The 18,560-nt window shown below is 40.1% G+C and overlaps 1 protein-coding gene across 1 annotated transcript in view; it reads left to right on the top strand.

Moving 5' to 3' along the window:
- smpdl3a (sphingomyelin phosphodiesterase acid like 3A) overlaps positions 1–17,593 on the top strand; it is a 52,617-nt gene extending 35,024 nt beyond the window's left edge. Inside the window, exons 5-8 of the mRNA XM_073057370.1 lie at positions 99–277; positions 4,232–4,412; positions 10,979–11,103; positions 13,145–17,593. Coding sequence (XP_072913471.1) covers positions 99–277; positions 4,232–4,412; positions 10,979–11,103; positions 13,145–13,450 — 791 coding nt within the window. The 3' untranslated portion in view covers positions 13,451–17,593. The remainder of the gene's footprint in view (positions 1–98; positions 278–4,231; positions 4,413–10,978; positions 11,104–13,144) is intronic.
- Positions 17,594–18,560: the final 967 nt, after the last annotated feature.

The following is an 18,560-nucleotide window of genomic DNA, read 5'->3' as shown; positions in this document are numbered from 1 at the left end:
TTTAGTTTCCTGTAAATGTTTGCAAGAAAATGAATCTAGGTAGTTTATGGTGACATATATGTACTTTGATAATAAAATTACTGTGACTTTCCCTGTAGGTGGTTTCTACACCCAGGTTTTTAATTGTAATGCTACTCAGCAGAGTCTCCGGATAATCGGCCTGAATACAAATTTGTACTACAGTCCAAATGAAGTGACTGAGAGACTGCCAGATCCTGCAGGACAATATGAGTGGCTAGAAAAGACACTGAAGAAAGCCCAACAGAACAAAGAGAAGGTAAACCAATGACTTAATCTTCGCGAATCTTCAAGGGTATAGACAGGTAAATGTAAGCAGGCTTTTTCCACTGAAGTTGGATGGGACTACAACTAACAGTCATAGGTTAAGGGTGAAAGGTGAGAAGTTTAAGGGGAAGATGAGGAGAAACTTCCTCACTCAGAGGGAATGTGAGAGCGTGGAATGAGCTACCAGAGCAAGTGGTGCATGCGAGCTTGATTTCAACGTTTGAGAAGCTTGGAAAGGTACGTGGACGGGAGGGGTATGGAGGGCTAAGGTCGATGGAACTAGGCAACTTAAATATTTCAGCATGGACTTTTCTATGACTCTTAAGAAAGATAATTGTTGAAGCAATGCATTACAAATCCTGTATGAGCTGGAATTAATGGTTTTATTTTATGTAGTATAGCACTTTACATTTTTGTAAATTAATTATGTACACTGTAATCTGGTGTCCTAGTCAATGCACCTTTCTGGGACTTCTATACTGGGAAAGTATATTGCTTGAAAAATACCCAGGACCTTTTCATAAACTATTCTCTGTCCATGTGGCCATGAGGTGTTCACTTTGTAAGTGACGTAATGCATGGGGAAACTTCAAGTTCAGGTCACAGGGTTTGTGAAACCTTCAAAGTTTAGCTTGAAATTTATACCTTGACATGGAGTCTGTTGACTGCAGCAGGTCAAGTAAGTGGCACAGATCTTCACTATTGAGCCATTGGGAGTAGAATGCATCTGGGGAGTTGCATAGAAAAGGAGAGAGCAATGAGTGTAGTCCACCTTTGAAAGAGTGAATGGAGGAGAAGGAAGTGTAAAGAAATGTATTCCTATTCCTTTAATCCTTCCTGTCTCTTTCCCTTCCATTTTTTTCAATGTTTCTTCTTTTTCCTCCCTATGGCTTTCCTTCCCAACCTCCTCCTCCCCCCCCCCCGCCCCCCCCCCCCCCCCCAATCCTGATATCTAGAATGAGGTCATTCTGACATGAGGTCCTGTGACTAAGGGGACGTGACAAGCTGGATACAGCTCCACTTCTGTTTGGAGTGGCCATGTGTACACACCATTGCATACACTGTATCAGTTTTATTTAGACTTCAAACAGCTTAATCATTTCTAGAAAACTAAGATACTGGGATTGAACAGGGCCCTGGTGAGACCCCACCTGGAGTATTGTGTGCAGTTTTGGTCTCCAAATTTGAGGAAGGACATTCTTGCTATTGAGGGAGTGCAGCGTAGGTTCACAAGGTTAATTCCCAGAATGGTGGGACTGTCATATGTTGAAAGATTGGAGCGACTGGACTTGTATACACTGGAATTTAGAAGGATGAGAGGGGATCTGATTGAAACATATAAGATTATTAAGGGATTGGACACACTGGAGGCAGGAAGCATGTTCCCGCTGATGGGTGAGTCCAGAACTAGAGGCCACAGTTTAAGAATAAGGGGTAGGCCATTTAGAACAGAGATGCGGAAGAACTTTTTCACCCAGAGAGTGGTGGATATGTGGAATGCTCTGCCCCAGAAGGCAGTGGAGGCCAAGTCTCTGGATGCATTCAAGAGAGAGTTAGATAGAGCTCTTATAGATAGCGGGGTCAAGGGATATGGGGAGAGGGCAGGAACGGGGTACTGATTGTGTATGATCAGCCATGATCACAGTGAATGGCTGTGCTGGCTAGAAGGGCTGAATGGCCTACTCCTGCACCTACTGTCTATTGTCTATTGTCACCCAGATGCAGCAAGGCCAATACAACATCCAGGCTTCAGTTGATAGGAAGCTCTTTAGTGCTGAGACATGGATTTGATCTGAAGAGTTAGTAATTCCTTCCCCCTCCCATAGGTTCTGCTCAAGCTGCTGAGTTCTTCCAGCAGATTGTTTGTTGCTCCAGATTTCAGAATCTTGTGACCCTCTTGTTCATCTCACTACAGCCAGATGGACACGGCCTTGTTGTCTCCTATTTACTCGGCCTCTGAGACTTACAGTTCTAAGATTGTGAGCAATTTTATTAAGTTTAGACTTCTACTTAGTGAAATTGAGAGCATTTCAAATTAGAGTATCATTCATTTACTCCACTTTGGATCATCCAGAGATCCAACACTTTTTGAAATCAACCTTTATCAGTCAGGATTAAAGATATTTTCTATCTCCTTTCTTATATTTTCTTAAACCTCTCAGAGAGCATCTCAGACTATTAATCGCTCTGTGCCAAATTCCAAATGCATATTAAGTTATATGTACACTGCCTATTCTTTGATAGCTGTTTTAATCCTCTGACTACCACAAGGTTAGGGTTGAATTTTGTGAGAAGCCCTGCATAAAATCCAGAGACTTCAGATTTCAGATCCATTTATTTATCAAACGTACATCGAAACAATAGAGTCCAGTGCACATTTGCGTTGACGAGCAATACAACCCAAGGATATCCACCATCACAATGCAATCAATAACAGTAGAACAACATCAAAACAAGGCCTGTTTCCCCCCCACCCCCACCCCCACCCATGCACACGTACGGACAGTGACTTGTAAATTTGCTGATTTTTTAATTAACTCATGTTTTGCATTAGACTCAGTTTATGCTCTGTTATCACACTAAAGTATGATTTCACAGAAAAACAATATAAATAAAAACTGAAATTTGGATTTCTTGACTATTTTTAAATTAATGGTGAAGATATGTGAAAAATAATTGGAGAACATCTTCTCTGAAGACCCATACACAAAATGCTGGAGGAATTCAGCAGTTTAGGCAGCATTTGCAGAAATGAATAGATAGTCAACATAAAAATGACCTGAATGAGGAAATAAAAGGGTGGGTTAGTAGGTTTGCTTATGACATAAAAGTTAGGGGTGTTATGGATAGTGTGGAGGGTTGTGAGAGGTTGCAGCGTGACATCGATAGGATGCAGAACTGGGCTGAGAAGTGGCAGATGGAGTTCAACTCAGATAAGTGTGATGTGGTTCATTTTGGTACGTCAAATTTGAAGACAGAATATAGTATTAATGGTACGACTCTTGGCAGTGTGAAGGATCAGTAAGATCTTGGGGTCCATGTCCATAGGACACTCAAAGCTGCTGCACAGGTTGTCAGTGTTGTTGAGAAGGCGTAAGGTGAGATGGCCTTCATCAACCATGTGATTGAGTTCAAGAGCCGTGAGGTAATGCTACAGTTATATAAAACCTTGGTCAGACCCCACTTGGAGTGCTGTGTTTCATTCTGGTCACCTCACTAGATGAAGGATGTGGATACTATAAGAGAGAGTGCAGAGGAGATTTACAAGGATGTTGCCTGGATTGGAGAGCGTGCTTTATGAGAATAGGTTGAGTGAACTTAGTATTATTTCTTTGGAGCAACGGTGGATGAGAGGAGACCTGATAGAGGTGTATAAGATGATGAGAGGCATTGATTATGTGGATAGCCAGAGGCTTTTTTCCCAGGGCTGAAATGGCTAACACGAGGGGACATCGTTTTTAAGGTGCTTGGAAGTAGGTGCCGAGGGGATGTCAGAGGTAAGTTTTTCACACAGAGAGTGGTGGGTGCATGGAATGCACTGCCAGCAAAGGTGGTGGAGGCGGATACAATAGGATCTTTTAAGAGACTCTTAGTCTAAGTGGAACTTAGGCTAATAGAGGCTGTGCTGTAGAGAAATTCTAGCAGTTCTAGGCAGTTTCAAGAGTAGAAACTGGTCATGGTCAGCACAACATTGTGGGCCAAAGGGCCTGTAATGTGTTGATTTCTATGTTTCTATTTCGGGCTGAGACTCTTCTTCAGGACTTGTGTAACCCTTAAAGACTACGCTTTCTAAAGACTATTGTCTTTAATGGCTGTACTTGAACTGCCTGTTGCGTCTTAGAAAGTAAGTAGAATGCTGGAATGAAAATGGATAAATACATACAATAATTCAAGAGGTTTGATTTTCAGCCAATTAGATTATTCCCATAAATTTATTTCCTTCCAGGTTTATGTCATAGCACACGTTCCTCCTGGTTACTTGCCAGATTCACTGAATACCACTGCAGTTAGGGAGAAGGACAATGAAAGACTGGTGCAAATACTTCGCAAGTACAGCAATATCATTGTTGGACAATTTTTTGGCCACACTCACAAGGACAGCATAATGGTTCTTTTGGATGATCAAGGTAATATCTTATTTTTTTAAATTGCTTACTCAGTCTGTTTTGTAGACGTACACAAGTTGCTCTGTTCCTGCGTCTGTTTAGAATTGTATCCGTTATAATACATTGCCTTGCCTCATTCTTTCATCAGACCAGGCTGTAATGACTGAAGGGAAAATTGGCTGGAGCCGCTTAGCATTCTCATGCAAGGGTGTTTACTACGTCTGTTAAAAATCAAACTTACAAAAATTAGTGAAAAAAGTAAAAGAAAACTGCCAATATTTACCTAGGAAACAGAATAAATAGCTCCATACTATTTTTGCCCAGTGTGAATCCTTGGCAGTTCAATCTCTCTCTCTTCCTGCTACTGAGAGAACTGACGCAGTCTTTTATGGTCCAGGACATACCATCTTTAATTACCCACAGAGTTAACTTAAGACTACGCATGAATCAGAATATGGTGCACCCACAATGTAATTATAATCATATAACAAAATAAGCAGATGTATCTAGCTTAAATACAGTATGCAAGCAATACATACACATTTACACATCCCCATTACTAAAGAAATGGGAGTATTCTGAAGTCTATGGCAGGAAAGGCACCATAAAACCAACCCATTATGAGAATATACTGGGTGGGGGGGGGGGGGGGAGGATACTGAAGAGTGCACACTCCGCAGAATGATACGCTAATGTATGTGTGTGTAATTGCACATGTGTAAGGAGTGCATTTACCCAGAGCTCTCCTTCACACAAGCTTACTGTATCTGCATTCTGCTTCATTTCGACTCATTACACCAGCCTGACTCTATCCTTGAAGTTATCATTGTTCTCCCCCCTCCCCCAAGGTTTTATACATTTCCAGGTTTTGATGTCTGAACATTTCAAAATGGTGTCCAAGTCAATGTATGATTCAACAAAGGAAGTGCTTCTGGTGCTGACCTTTGGGGAATATCACTGCATGACTTCCTCCAGTCTGAGGAGTAATTATTCAGAGCCGCAATCGATGGTAGTTCTGTGCACCTGATGCCAGGACATAATACCACAAGACATGGAAGTACAATTAGGCCATTTGGCCTATTGAATCTGCTCTACCATTCCATCATGGCTGACTTATTTACTTCCCATGACTTTGCCGCTGTTTGCTCTGAGCTGTGTGGGTGCACGGCCACACAATAACTGAAATGTTCCAATGCACATAGCCATTGTTGCAATAAAGCCAGACCTGAAAAAGTTTACAAAACATGAAAGATTTTCTTTGTTGTACTGTTATTTTCCTATACCCTTCAATTAACGAAATCAAAAAGCATGTGATTTACAATTTTCATTTTAAATATTCAAAGTATGCATATTACAAAAGAAAATTAAAGTGCCACATGGTTTTCAGGTCATCTGTGCAGCTGTGAAAAAAAATTAGAGGGAATATTGTTTGACACCCTTACTAATCAAGAACCTATCAACCACCACTTCAAATCATTCCAATGACTTCGCCTCCACAGCCGTTTGTGGCATTGAATTTCATAAATTCACCACCCTCTGGCTAAAGAACTTCCTCCTCATCTCTATTCTAAAGTGATGTCAGGGCTTTGCGATAATGGGTGGAGGCGAGGTAGGCTACCTGTGAAGAATAGAGGCAGGAAGTACGTCTGTGAGGCTGGTGTTATGTATTGAGTGTCAGATGTGTATGTCCGGGAGACTCCCAGCCTCCCAGAAGGCCACATCTGCGCCAGGTGCGTCGAGCTGCAGCTCCTTAGGGACTGGGTTAGGGAACTGGAGCTGCAGCTTGATGACCTTCGTCTGGTCAGGGAGAGTGAGGAGGTGATAGAGAGGAAGGAGCTATAGGCAAGTAGGCACTCTGAGGCCTCGAGACAGATAAGTGGGTGACAGTCAGAAGAGGAAAGGACAAGAGTAGGTACTAGAGAGTACCCCTGTGGCTGTCCCCCTTAACAATAAGTACTCCTGTTTGAGTGCTGTTGGGGGGGGGGGGGGGACAGCCTATCTGGGGGAAGCAACAGTGGTCACGTTTCTGGCACAGAGTCTGGCTGCAGAAAAGGAGGAATTCACAGAGGGATTGTCTACTGAGTCTCTGTTGGTGGAAGTTAGAAACAGGAAGGGGTCAATAACTCTACTGGGTGTTTTTTTATAGACTACCCAATAGTAACAGGGACATTGAGGAGCAGATAGGGAGACAGATTCTGGAAAGATGTAATAATAACAGGGTTGTCGTGTTGAAAAATTTTAATTTCCGGAATATCGATTAGCTTCTCCCTAGAGCAAGGGGTTTAGATGGGGTGGGGTTTGTTAGGTGTGTTCAGGAAGGTTTCCTGACACAATATGTAGATAAGCCTTTTAGAGAAAAGGCTGTACTTGATCTGGTATTGGGAAATGAACCTGGTCAGGTGTCAGGTCTCTCAGTGGGAGAGCATTTTGGAGATAGTGATCATAATTCTATCTCCTTTACCATAGCGTTGGAGAGGGATAGGAACAGACAAATTAGGAAAGTGTTTAATTGGAGTAAGGGGAAATTTGAAGCTATCAGGCAGGAACTTGCATAAATTGGGAACAGATGTTCTCAGGGAAACGTATGGCAGAAATGTGGCAAATATTCAGGGGATATTTGCGTGAAATTCTGCATAGGTACATCCCAATGAGACAGGGAAAGGATGATAGGGTACAGGAACTATGGTGTACAATGGCTGTTGAAAATCTAATCAAGAAGAAAAAGCTTACAAAAGGTTCATAAACCTAGGTAATGGTAGAGATCTAGAAGATTATAAGGCTAGCAGGATGGAGTTTAAGAATGAGATTAGGAGAGCCAGAAGGGACCATGAGAAGACCTTGGCGAGCAGGATTAAGGAAATCCCAAAGGCATTCTTCAAGTACGTGAACAGCAAGAGGATAAGACTTGAGAGAATAGGGCCAATCAAGTGTGACAGTGGAAAAGTGGGTATAGAACTGGAGGAGATAGCTGAGGTACTTAATGAATACTTTGCTTCAGTATTCACTACGGAAAAGGATCTTAGCGATTGTAGGGATGGTTTACTGTGGATTGAAAAGCTTGAGCATATAGACATTAAGAAAGAGGATGTGCTGGAGTTTTTATTGGACGAGTTGTACCCCAGGCTACTGTGGGAGGCGAGGGAAGACATTACTGAGCCTCTGGTGATGATCTTTGCATCATCAATGGGGATGTAAGAGGTTCCGGAGGATTGGAGGGTTGCAGTTGTTGTTCTATTATTCAAGAATAGGAGTGAGTTAGCCCAGGAAATTATAGACCAGTGAGTCTTACTTCAGTGGTTGCTAAGTTGATGGGGAAGATCCTGAGAGGCAGGATTTATGAACATTTGCAGAGGCATAATATGATTAGGAATAGTCAGCCTGGCTTTGTCAAAGGCAGGTCGTGCCTTTTGAGCCTGATTGAATTTTTTGAGGATGTGACTAAACACATTGATGAAGATAGAGCAGTAGGTGTAGTGTATATCGATTTCAGCAAGGCATTTGATAAGGTACCCTGTGAAAGGCTTATTGAGAAAGTAAGGAGGCATGGGATCCAAGGGGACATTGCTTTGTGGATTGAGAACTGCCTTGCCCACAGAGGGCAAAGAGTGGTTGTAGATGAGTCATATTCTGCATGGAGGTCGGTGACCAGTGGTGTGCCTCAGGGATCTGTTCTGGGATCCCTTCTCTTTGTAATTTTTTTTTAAATGACCTGGGTGAGGAAGTGGAGGGATGAGTTAGTAAATTTGCTGATGACGCAAAGGTTGGGGGTGTTGTGGATAATGTGGAGGGCTGTCAGATGTTACAGCAGGACATTGATAGGATGCAAAACTGGGCTGAGGAATGGCAGATGGAGTTCAACCCAGGTAAGTGTGAGGTGGTTAATTTTGGTAGGTCAAATATGATGACAGAATATAGTATTAATGGTACGACTCTTGGCAGTGTGGAGGATCAGAGGGATCTTGGGGTCCAAGTCCATAAGACACTCAAAGCTGCTGTGCAGGTTGACTGTGGTTAAAAAGGCATACAGTGCATTGGCCTTCATTAACCGTGGGATTGAGTTTAAGAGCCGAGAGGTAATGTTGCAGCTATATAGGACCCTGGTCAGACCCCACTTGGAGTACTGTGCTCAGTTCTGGTCGCCTCACTACAGGAAGGATGTGGAAGCCATAGAAAGGGTGCAGAGGAGGTTTACAAGGATGTTGCCTGGATTGGGGAGCATGCTTTATAAGCATAGGTTGTGTGAACTTGGCCCTTTCTCCTTGAAGTGACAGAGGATAAGAGGTGATTTGATAGAGCTGTATAAGATGATGAAAGACATTGATTGTGTGGATTGTCAGAGGCTTTTTCCCAGGGCTGAAATGACTAACGTGAAAGGGTACAGTTTTAAAGTGCTTGGATGTAGGTACAGAGGAGATGTCTGGGGTAAATTGTTTACCAGATAGTGGTGATTGCTTGGAATGGGCAATGGTGGTGGAGGCAGATATGATAGAGTCTTTTTTCTTTTTAAATCTTTTTAAGCAAACATAAATGAAACATGAATACAAAGTGTTTGAGAGTACATAGTTGATAGTTTAAGTAGACATTCAAATATATAATAATCAATATATATAGCCTCCCAAACTCATAGTATTTATGAACAAAAGAAATAAAAAGAAAAAAAGACACTAACCAACATGGGCCATTGATAGGGTCTTTTAAGAGACTCCTGGATTGGTACTTGGAGCTTAGAAAAATAGTGGGCTATGGGTAACCCTGGGTTATATCTAAGGTAAGTACAAAGTGCATGTTCAGCACAGCGTTGTGGGCCATAAGGCTTGTGTTGTGCTGTTGGTTTTCTATGTTTCTATGTCCTTGTATTCTGAGGCTGTGCCCTCTGATCTTTGGCTCTCCCACCACAAGAAACATTCTCTCCAAGTCCACTCTTTGTAGGCCTTTTAATATTCAATAGGTTTCAATGAGATCCTCTCTGAATCTTCTGAACTCCAGCAAGTACAGGCCCAGAGCCATCAAACCGTCCTCAATTGCTAACCCTTTCATTCCTACAATCATTCGTACGAAACTTCCGTGGACCCTCTGTGAAACAGTGGTGAAAATGACTGTGGAAATATTGGGCTTTATCTGTGGAGGCACCAGTTTACAGGATCAGAAAAATATACCTTGTTATTTTGTTTCTAATCACCATGAACTTACAGAATTAATGATATCATTGAACAGTTCCAGTTCATCAACAACCTACTTGCCAGCCTTTACTTCCAGAATAGGAAGTAGCACTCAGTTCCAAACCTCAGCATGATATTGAGCTAGATTTGGATGCATTTAAGGCAATTAGTGTGTTAAGCTCCTAATGGTAAGCAGTGCTGAGAAAATGTTATAATTTTCAGATGCTGGATAGAAATTTAATTGTGATGTGTCTTGATTTTAAAATATTGGGAATGTCAGGAAATATGCAGTGGAATGCTTTTTAGCTGAGCAAAAGTACCACTGTATTGGTAAAGATAGAAATAATGATAACTACATTTGATAGAAAAACATTGGGAATTGATGAAGGAGAATTTTTCAATCAGATGAAATCTACTACAATGCATTTTATTTGTGTATTATTCATGCCGTACATGTTTGTAAATATGAACAAGATTTTTTTTTATTGTTGAAGACCTTGGAGACATTCCAGCAAAAGAGATGGCACTTTTTAGAGATGTAGACATCATTATTAATTTTTTTGACCTAAAATCTACCTAAATACTACTACAGTTGTGGTGAATTAACATATTGTTTTGTCACTATTGATTTCGTAAACTAGTAGAACAACCAATTCATTCAGTTTCTGGCAACAGTCATGAAATGGAAGATTGTCTGTTTCAGAGATGATTGATATGGTAAATTGGGAAAACCCTCCTGTATTTTGTACGCACTGGAGAAGTCAGCTGAGGTCTTGAGTGCAAGACAGCATTTTGAGGAATGGAGACCTCCCTCAATAATCCAATGATATGTAATATTAGAATCAGAATCAGGTTTGTTATCAGTGACATATGACATGTCAAGATATTTAATGTTTGTGGGAAAGGTACAGTGCCAAATATAAAACTTCTCTGCATTTTTATTGTAACATAGTAGAGATTGCAAAAGAAAAATAGCTAGGTAGTGTTCATCAACCATTGAGAAATGTGATGGTGGTGAGGAAGAAGGTGTTCCTAAGACACTAAGAGTGAGTCTTTCCTGATGATAGCGATGAGAAGAGGGCATATCCTGGATGCCCTCTTCTTGAGGTACCACTGTTTCAGGATGCTCTCAGTGGTGGGGAGGGTGGTGCCTGGCTGAGTCTATAAGATCAGTCCATATGCAGAACTAAACCTCAACTTCTTGACTAAAATTCAACTATATTAAATTAAGAATAATGCTGATGCATTTGCTGCTATTAATGTATATAATAAATATAAATGTTTTGGTAATGAATTCTGTACTTTGTAATCTGTGTTTTAAAGTGAATCATTTTACATTTATATTTTAGTGATAGGAAAAAATATTCTTTAAAAATGTAAACATTTACATTAAATCAGTAAAATTTAATTTCATAATCTCTCCATTAGGGAATCCAATCAATTCTTTGTTTGTGGCACCTGCTGTAACCCCTCAAAGAGGAATTTTAGAGCAAGTATCCAACAACCCAGGCTTGCGCCTGTTTAAGTACGACACAAGTGATTACAGTCTGCTGGTAAGTATCTGCTGCCTGTGAGTGAATTAACATTCCAAAGTGAGCACAGTCTGCACTGGAGACTTTCCACTGGTGTGGTTTGCCTTCAATCTTCTTGTTTAAAAAAATAAATTTATGAAAATACCAAATTCTATAAAACAGCATAATTCCATTCAGCTGAATGGAATGTAGCTTTGTTTCCCTATTAAAATACGTGCTTTGTGTTTGAGTGTTAACCTAATACAATTTTAATCTGGCTGAAAATGGATTTATCCTTAACAACAGACATTTTAATGAGGGTACCTAGTGTTACACTTACTAGAAATTGGATTTTAAATTATTTGAAGTTTACTTAAATGAAAACCTAGACTTGGTCATGGAGATACGTCTCTATCAAAGGAGGTGTAAGGTGCTGCTTCCCTCTGTTAGCCTGCAGGTCACCCTTGGACAAGGTGCAGCACCTGCTTAGCCGCCCGATCAGGGTCACGTGAAGTCTTAGGAGCAGGCGGTAGACAGTCGTAGGAGCAGCTACTTCATATCACGTCCTGTTTTGAGAAATCGGTGTTAATGCCTTCTTCTTCAGTCCTTTACTTTTCCCACCTATCACCTCACAACTCTCACTTTATCTCCCTTCCCCACTCTCTTGGCTCCACCTATCAACTTCTAGCTTGTACTCTTTCCCCTCCCCCCCCACTTTCTTATTCTGGGCTCTTCCACCTTCCTTCCCAGTCCTGAAGAAGGGTCTCGGCCCGAAATGTCAACTCTGTATTTCTTTCCATTGATGCCGCCTGACATGCTGAGTTCCTCCAGCATTTTATCTATGTTATCCTAGACTCAATCACTGCAGTTTTACCACTGTAAGAAAGGCCGGGTTCTTAGTTAAATTGAATATTGGTACTGCTCTTAAAAAAAAATGTATGCAACTGAAGTGCTTTCAGAACCTGTGCCATTGACAGAAATGGGAGAAGAATGGCTGTTTTCCAGTAGATTTTATAAAATCCTGAGGTGACTGTATTAACATATTATTTATTCGAGATACAGCACAGAACAGGTCCTTCCACCCCTTCGAGCCATGCCGCCCAGAGACACACTAATATCCTAATCACGAGACAATTTCTAACGACCAATTAACGTACTAACCTCCTAAGTCTTTGGAATGTGGGAGGAAACTGGAGCACCTGGAGGAAACCCATGTGCACACAGGAAGGAATATAATTATAAAAATTTGCTTACTGGAAATTTAACTCCAAACTCTGAAGTCCCGAGCTGTGATCATCCTGTTAACTGCTAAGCTACTGTGGCACCCCAATTGTATTCAGCTGTAATACTCCTGCATTTAACATTTTCTATAATTTTGAGCTGGTGTGGCTGAATCTGTACAGATTGTGTTGGAAATAAGTGGAAACTTGGTTGCAGAAGTCTAGGAGAGTTTGCTTGGTGTGTTGCTCTGCACTTGAAAGATGCTCTCTGCCTTTATCACTGTGAATCAATCAGGCTGTTGCATTACAGAGAAGGGGAGAATGCAGGTAGACTTCGGGGATGCTTTGCTGAATAAAAAATATTTTGTGGCACTACTCCCTTTATCTGTAACTCTGTTAGTTTCCTGACAGAAAATGGGTAGAAACGTCGAGGAGTCATAGAGCACTACAGTACAGAAACAGTCCCTTTGGTCCTGTTCTGCTACAATAGTATAATGGCAAATTTCCCCTTTGCCCTCTGATTTCTGGATGGACATTGAACCCATGAACACTACCTCACTACTTTATTCCTATTTTTGCACTACTTATTGAATTTAACTATTTAATATATATTTACTGTAAGTCACTTTTTTCTATTATTATGTACTGCATTGTACAACTGCTGCAAAGACAATAAATTTCACAACATATGCCAATGATTTTAAACCTAATTCTGATTCTTAAAAAAAAGTCTACAGATCTATAACGTCAGCTGATCCAGCCTGATCTCGTTTGCATGATAATTATTTCAGAAATTGCATAACTAATACAAACTTTTGCCTGTTTACCAGAAAATATTGTGCAGAAATATTATTTTCTTTCAGGATTTCTGGCAGTATTATCTGAACCTTACAGAAGCAAATGAGAAGAAGCAGCCCGACTGGAAGTTGGAATACATCATGACATCAGCTTATGGCATAAAGGATTTGCATCCACAGTCTATGCATGGTTTAACTGATCAGTTCATAATTCCGCAAAGTGAGAAATTTGATATGTATTATAACCATTACTTAGTCAACTATGATACAAGAAAGAAATGTGTTGGCCTTTGTAAGGTAAAACAAGTATGCGCTATAAGGTATTTAGATATCACTTCATACTCAAACTGCATTCAAAAGGGACTGAAATAGAGCGTTTTCAGGGGAAATGTTTGTATTAGGCACTTAACGGGCCTTTTGTCCAATACTTAAGCTTAAAAGAAAATCATTATTTTTATTTTCTGGCAGGCTGGTACATTTTGCTTGTTTTAAATTAGTTATTTTTTTAATTTTATGTACATATGCTCAGTCATTTGCATCTTCCCAACATTGAGTTTCAGTTTTGTTTTAATCTGGTGCAGTTTTTTTTCGCTGCTGACGTGAAATTTTATTTTGAAATTTCCACTGTACATTCTCTCTTCTGAATGTTAGTGTCCATGTAATGCATTGAGAAATGTAATTTGGTCCTTTGACTATTCTGGCTCTCTAAAGTGTAATCTAAATAATCCTACTTGATACGCTTTACCAATAACATTGAAATATTTCTAGCTTTCATTATTTATTTTTTAATCTGTTTCCAATATCCTTTTCAGATTACTTTCCAGATTCCAATTTGCTGTGTTCTTTAAGGTTTTTCTGATCTTCAAAATAATCTTAAATCTATATTATTTGATATTTTCTGAAAAATTTCCTCATTATTTTACTCAGTCAAAACCCTTCCATAATTTTGAACTTAAATATCCTTCAACCATCTCTGCTCTTTTTTTTTCAGGAGAGCCTTTTGTTTCGCTAATTCCTCCATGCAAATAAAATCACACAATTGTCACATGAGGTGAATCTTCTCAGTACCCTGTCTCTCCACTTTTTCCACTTGGCATGATTAACTTATTATTATTTAATTATTTATGGTTTTATATTGCTGTATTTCTTCACTATTCTTGGTTGGTGCGGCTGTAACGAAACCCAATTTCCCTCGGGATCAATAAAGTATGTCTGTCTGTCTCTAACGGATTTGTCATCTGCCTCAATTGTAGAAATTTGCAGTTTAGCTAGGGCCTAACTACCACAAGATTGTAAGATATAGGAGCAGAATTATGCCACTTAGCCCATCAAATCTGCTTTGAGATTTCATCATGGCTGATCCAATTTCCCTCTCCGTTCCAGTTACCAGCCTTCTCCCTATATCCCTTCATGCCCTTGGCTAATCAAGAATCTATCAACCTCTGCTTTAAATATACCTAATTACCCAATGACTAGGCCTCCACAGCCATCTGTGGCAACGGATTCCACAGATTCACCACTCTGTGTGAATAAATTCTTCCTAATCTCTGTTCTAAATGGTGGTCCCTCTCTTCAGAGGCTGTGTCCTTTGGTCTTGGACTCTTCCACCATAGGAAACATTCTTTCCACAACCTCTCTATCAAGGCCTTTAAAATACTTGATAGGTTTCTCTGAGGTCCCCCACATTCTTCTGAATTCCAATAAATACAGTCCAGACCCATCGAATGTTCCTCATGACAAACCTTTCAGTCCTGGAATCATTTTCATGAACCTCCTTTGAGCTCTCTCCAATGTCAGCACATCCTTTCCAGATAGGAGGCCCAAAACTGCTCACAATACTTCACAAGTGAGGCCTCACCAGTGCTTTATAAAGTTTCAACATTGCATCCTTGCTTTTATATTCTAGTCCTCTGGAAATGAACATTGCACTTGCCTTCCTCACCACAGACTCAACCTGCAAAAGTTGAGTGATGAAGGGAAAATTTCTATTTTCTAATTATGATTTATAATTTAAATTTTTATTATATTTACTTTGATTTGTACTTCAGGGAGTGTGAAGCGCAGAAACAAACATCACTGATGATTCTACGCTCTAGTATCAATTGTTTGGTGACAATAAAGTATTAGTATTGTATTGTAAAATGTGATGTTAACATTCAATTAGTGCTTTAAGAATTTGATTCTGCTTCCATTGCTGAGAGAAGATTTAATGGATGGGTCTTGAGGTAAAGTAGGCAGGAAGGACCTATTTTCCACAGCATATCTCATCGGGTACAGGTTCAAAGTAATTCACTGAAAGATATGAAAAAACTTGAGGAAACACCTTTCTCACTGAGAGTAGCAGCAATCTATCTCTGCAGGCCCTCAGGCATAGAGCTGAAAATCAGGGTTAAATTGGGTATTGATTAGCAGAGGCTAAATGGATCAAATAAGACCATAATGCTTTAAGATGTAGAAGCAGAATTAGGCCATTTGGCCCATCATCAAGTCTGCTCTGCCATTCAATCATGGTTGATCCTTTTTTCCCCTCCCCAGCCTTCTCCCTGTAACCATTGATGCCGTGTCCAGTCAAGAACCGGTCAAGCTTTGCCTTAAATACACCCAATGCCCTGGCTTCCACAACTGCCTGCCATAACAAATTCACCACCGTCTGGCTAAATAAATTTCTCCACACCTCTGTTTTAAATCAATACCCGTCTATCCTGAGGCTGTGCCATCTTGTCCAAGATTACCCCACCATGGGAAACTTCCTTTCCACATCTACTCTGTCTAGGCCTTTGAACATTTGAAAGGATTCAATGAGATTTCTCCCTTATCTTTCTAAATTCCAGTGAGTACAGACCCAGTGCAATTAAATGTTCCTTATATGATAACTCCTTCCTTCCTGGATCATCCTTGTGAACCTCCTCTGAACCCTTTCCAATGCCAGCACATCTTTTCTTAGATGAGGAGCCCAAAACTGTTGACAATACTCAAGGTGAGGCCTCACCAGTGCCTTATAAAGCCTCAGCATCACATCTCTGCTCTTATATTCTAGCCCTTTTGAAATGAATGCTAACATGGCATTTGCCTTCCTCACCACTGACTCAACCTACAAGTTAACAAGAGGTCCCAAATCCCTTTGATCTCAGATTTTTTGGATTCTCCCACTTTAGAAGATAGTTTGCACATTTATTTCTACTACCAAAGTGCATGACCATGCATTTTCCAACATTGTATTTCATTTGCCACTATCTTGCCCATTCTCCGAATCTGTCTAAGTCCTTCTGCGACCTACCTGATTCCTCAACACTATCTGCCCCTCCACCAATCTTTGTATCATGTGCAAACTTGGCAACAAAGCCACCTATCATCTAAATCATTGATATACAGCAGAAAAATAAGTGGTCCCACACCAACCCCTGAGGAACACCACTAGTCACTGGCAGCCAACCAGAAAAGAATCCTTTTATTCCCACTCACTGCCTCCTACCAATCTGCCAATGCTCGAACCTTGCAAGTGACCTTCCTGAAATATCATGGGCTCTTAACTTGATAAGCAGTCTCATGTGTGACATCTTGCCAAAGGCCTTCTGAAAGTCCAAATATACAACATCCACTGCATCCCCTTTATCTATCCCATGTGTAATCTCCTCAAAGAATTCCAGTAGGTTCATCAGGCAAGATTTTCTCTGAAGGAAACCATGCTGACTTTGTACTATCTTGTCCTGTGTCATCCATCACCTCATCCTTAAAAATTGACATCTTCCCAACCACTGAGGTAGGGCTAACTGGTCTATAATTTCATTTCTGCTGCCTTCCTCCTTTCTTAGCAAGTGGAGTGATATTTGCAATTTTCCAGTCTTCTGACACCATGCCAGAGTCCAATGATTTTTGAAAGATTATTACTAATGCCTCCACAGTCTCTACCACTACCTCGTTCAGAACCCAGGGTGCAGTTCACCTGGCCCGAGAAGCTTGCGTCTTTTAGCTTTATGAGCACTTTCTCCCTTGTAATAGTAACTGTAGATGCTTCTCATCCCTCACACTCTTCAACATCTTTCACACTGCTAGTGTTTTCCCACAGTGAAGACTGATGTAAAATACTCATGCAGTTACACAAATGGCAGATTTCACTGTCATAAAGTTTCATTGGTTATCTGTCATTTTCAATAAAACCAAGCATCATTTCATTTTCTTTTTTTAAATAAATCTTACAATATTCTGAAGGGTATCCTTCTTTACCATAAGGAAATTAATTGTCAGCCTTGATTCAGTTTTTGCACTTTTGGGTTACAACTCAAATGGGGCGGGGTGGTGTTCCAACTGCACTTCAAAGATGTGAGTACTCAATTCAAGATTAAATGCTGTAATGTATGAGTAATTATGCATCCACTGGTTGAGTAAGAAAGCTGCTTGTTTACATTTTATTAAATGAAATTCTGTCTTCTATTGATTATGTTGAACACATGAATGTCATGTTGTGAATTGGTTTTAATTTGTTTTGTATTTAAAATACATTGTCTCTTGAGTTTGGATGAATTTTGTTGTCTTTCTTTGTATCAGAGATAATTCTTCATTTTAAAAAGTTGTCTTTGGTTCCATTAGATAGATTTTTAAAATCATCAGTCATAGCCCATTAACAGGTTATTAAATATGAATAAGATGGCCAGAGGTGTAGTGGGATCTGCACCAGACCTCGAGGCAAGTGGTCCCAGGTTCATATCTGGTTGACTCTTTGCACACTTTCCATTCATGCTGGGTTGAGCATTGAGCTAGCAACTTGACATCATAAAAAAGAATAAAACAGCAAATGCTAAAGAAACGGCAAGGTTGCTGCATGATGTGTCACAAGGTGCAGAGGGGAACTCTAAAACAAAATACGCAAGTGCCAATTTAAATTTTGGACCACAAAGGTCATTAGCCTGAAACAGGAAGCTAGATTCTCTCTTTATGGATGCTGTCTGACCTGCTGAGATTTCATTTCGGCATTTAGCCTGGTCACTATTCAATTGTATTTCCAGTTTATATTACTTGTGATGAGGGTGCTGGAATTCACTAACTGGATGCTGGGAGATGAAACTAAATCATTGGGGTGGGAGAATTTGTCGAATGAGGAGAAAGAAACATAAGCAGGACATTACAATGAGCTTTAGAAGTTTTACTGAGCAGCACAATATTGGCATTGGTCCAGAGCAGAGCTGAGAAGTTCTTACACATCGAGTAGTGAGTTATTGCAATTCTCTAACTAAGAAGGAACAGTCGCTAAATATATTAAAGACTTTTAGGTATAGATTCTTACAAATTGGGAGAATTCAGGAATATGGAGTTTACTTGAAGAAAATGAGATTAAAACAATACAGCTTTAATTGTATTGATTATCAAGCAAATAAGAACAACAGAATGTACAACTTCCACCTGTCTCTAGTGGTTTTTATGGTGCCCCCCCAAAAAAAAAGTATCAGCTCTGTTTAGATGGTTGATAAAAATGTTCATTGATTAT

This window comes from Hemitrygon akajei, chromosome 9, assembly GCF_048418815.1.
Source record: "Hemitrygon akajei chromosome 9, sHemAka1.3, whole genome shotgun sequence".
Lineage (NCBI taxonomy): Eukaryota > Metazoa > Chordata > Chondrichthyes > Myliobatiformes > Dasyatidae > Hemitrygon > Hemitrygon akajei.
The sequence above is the reverse complement of the archived record's forward strand: the minus strand, read 5'-3'. Positions and strand labels throughout refer to the sequence as shown.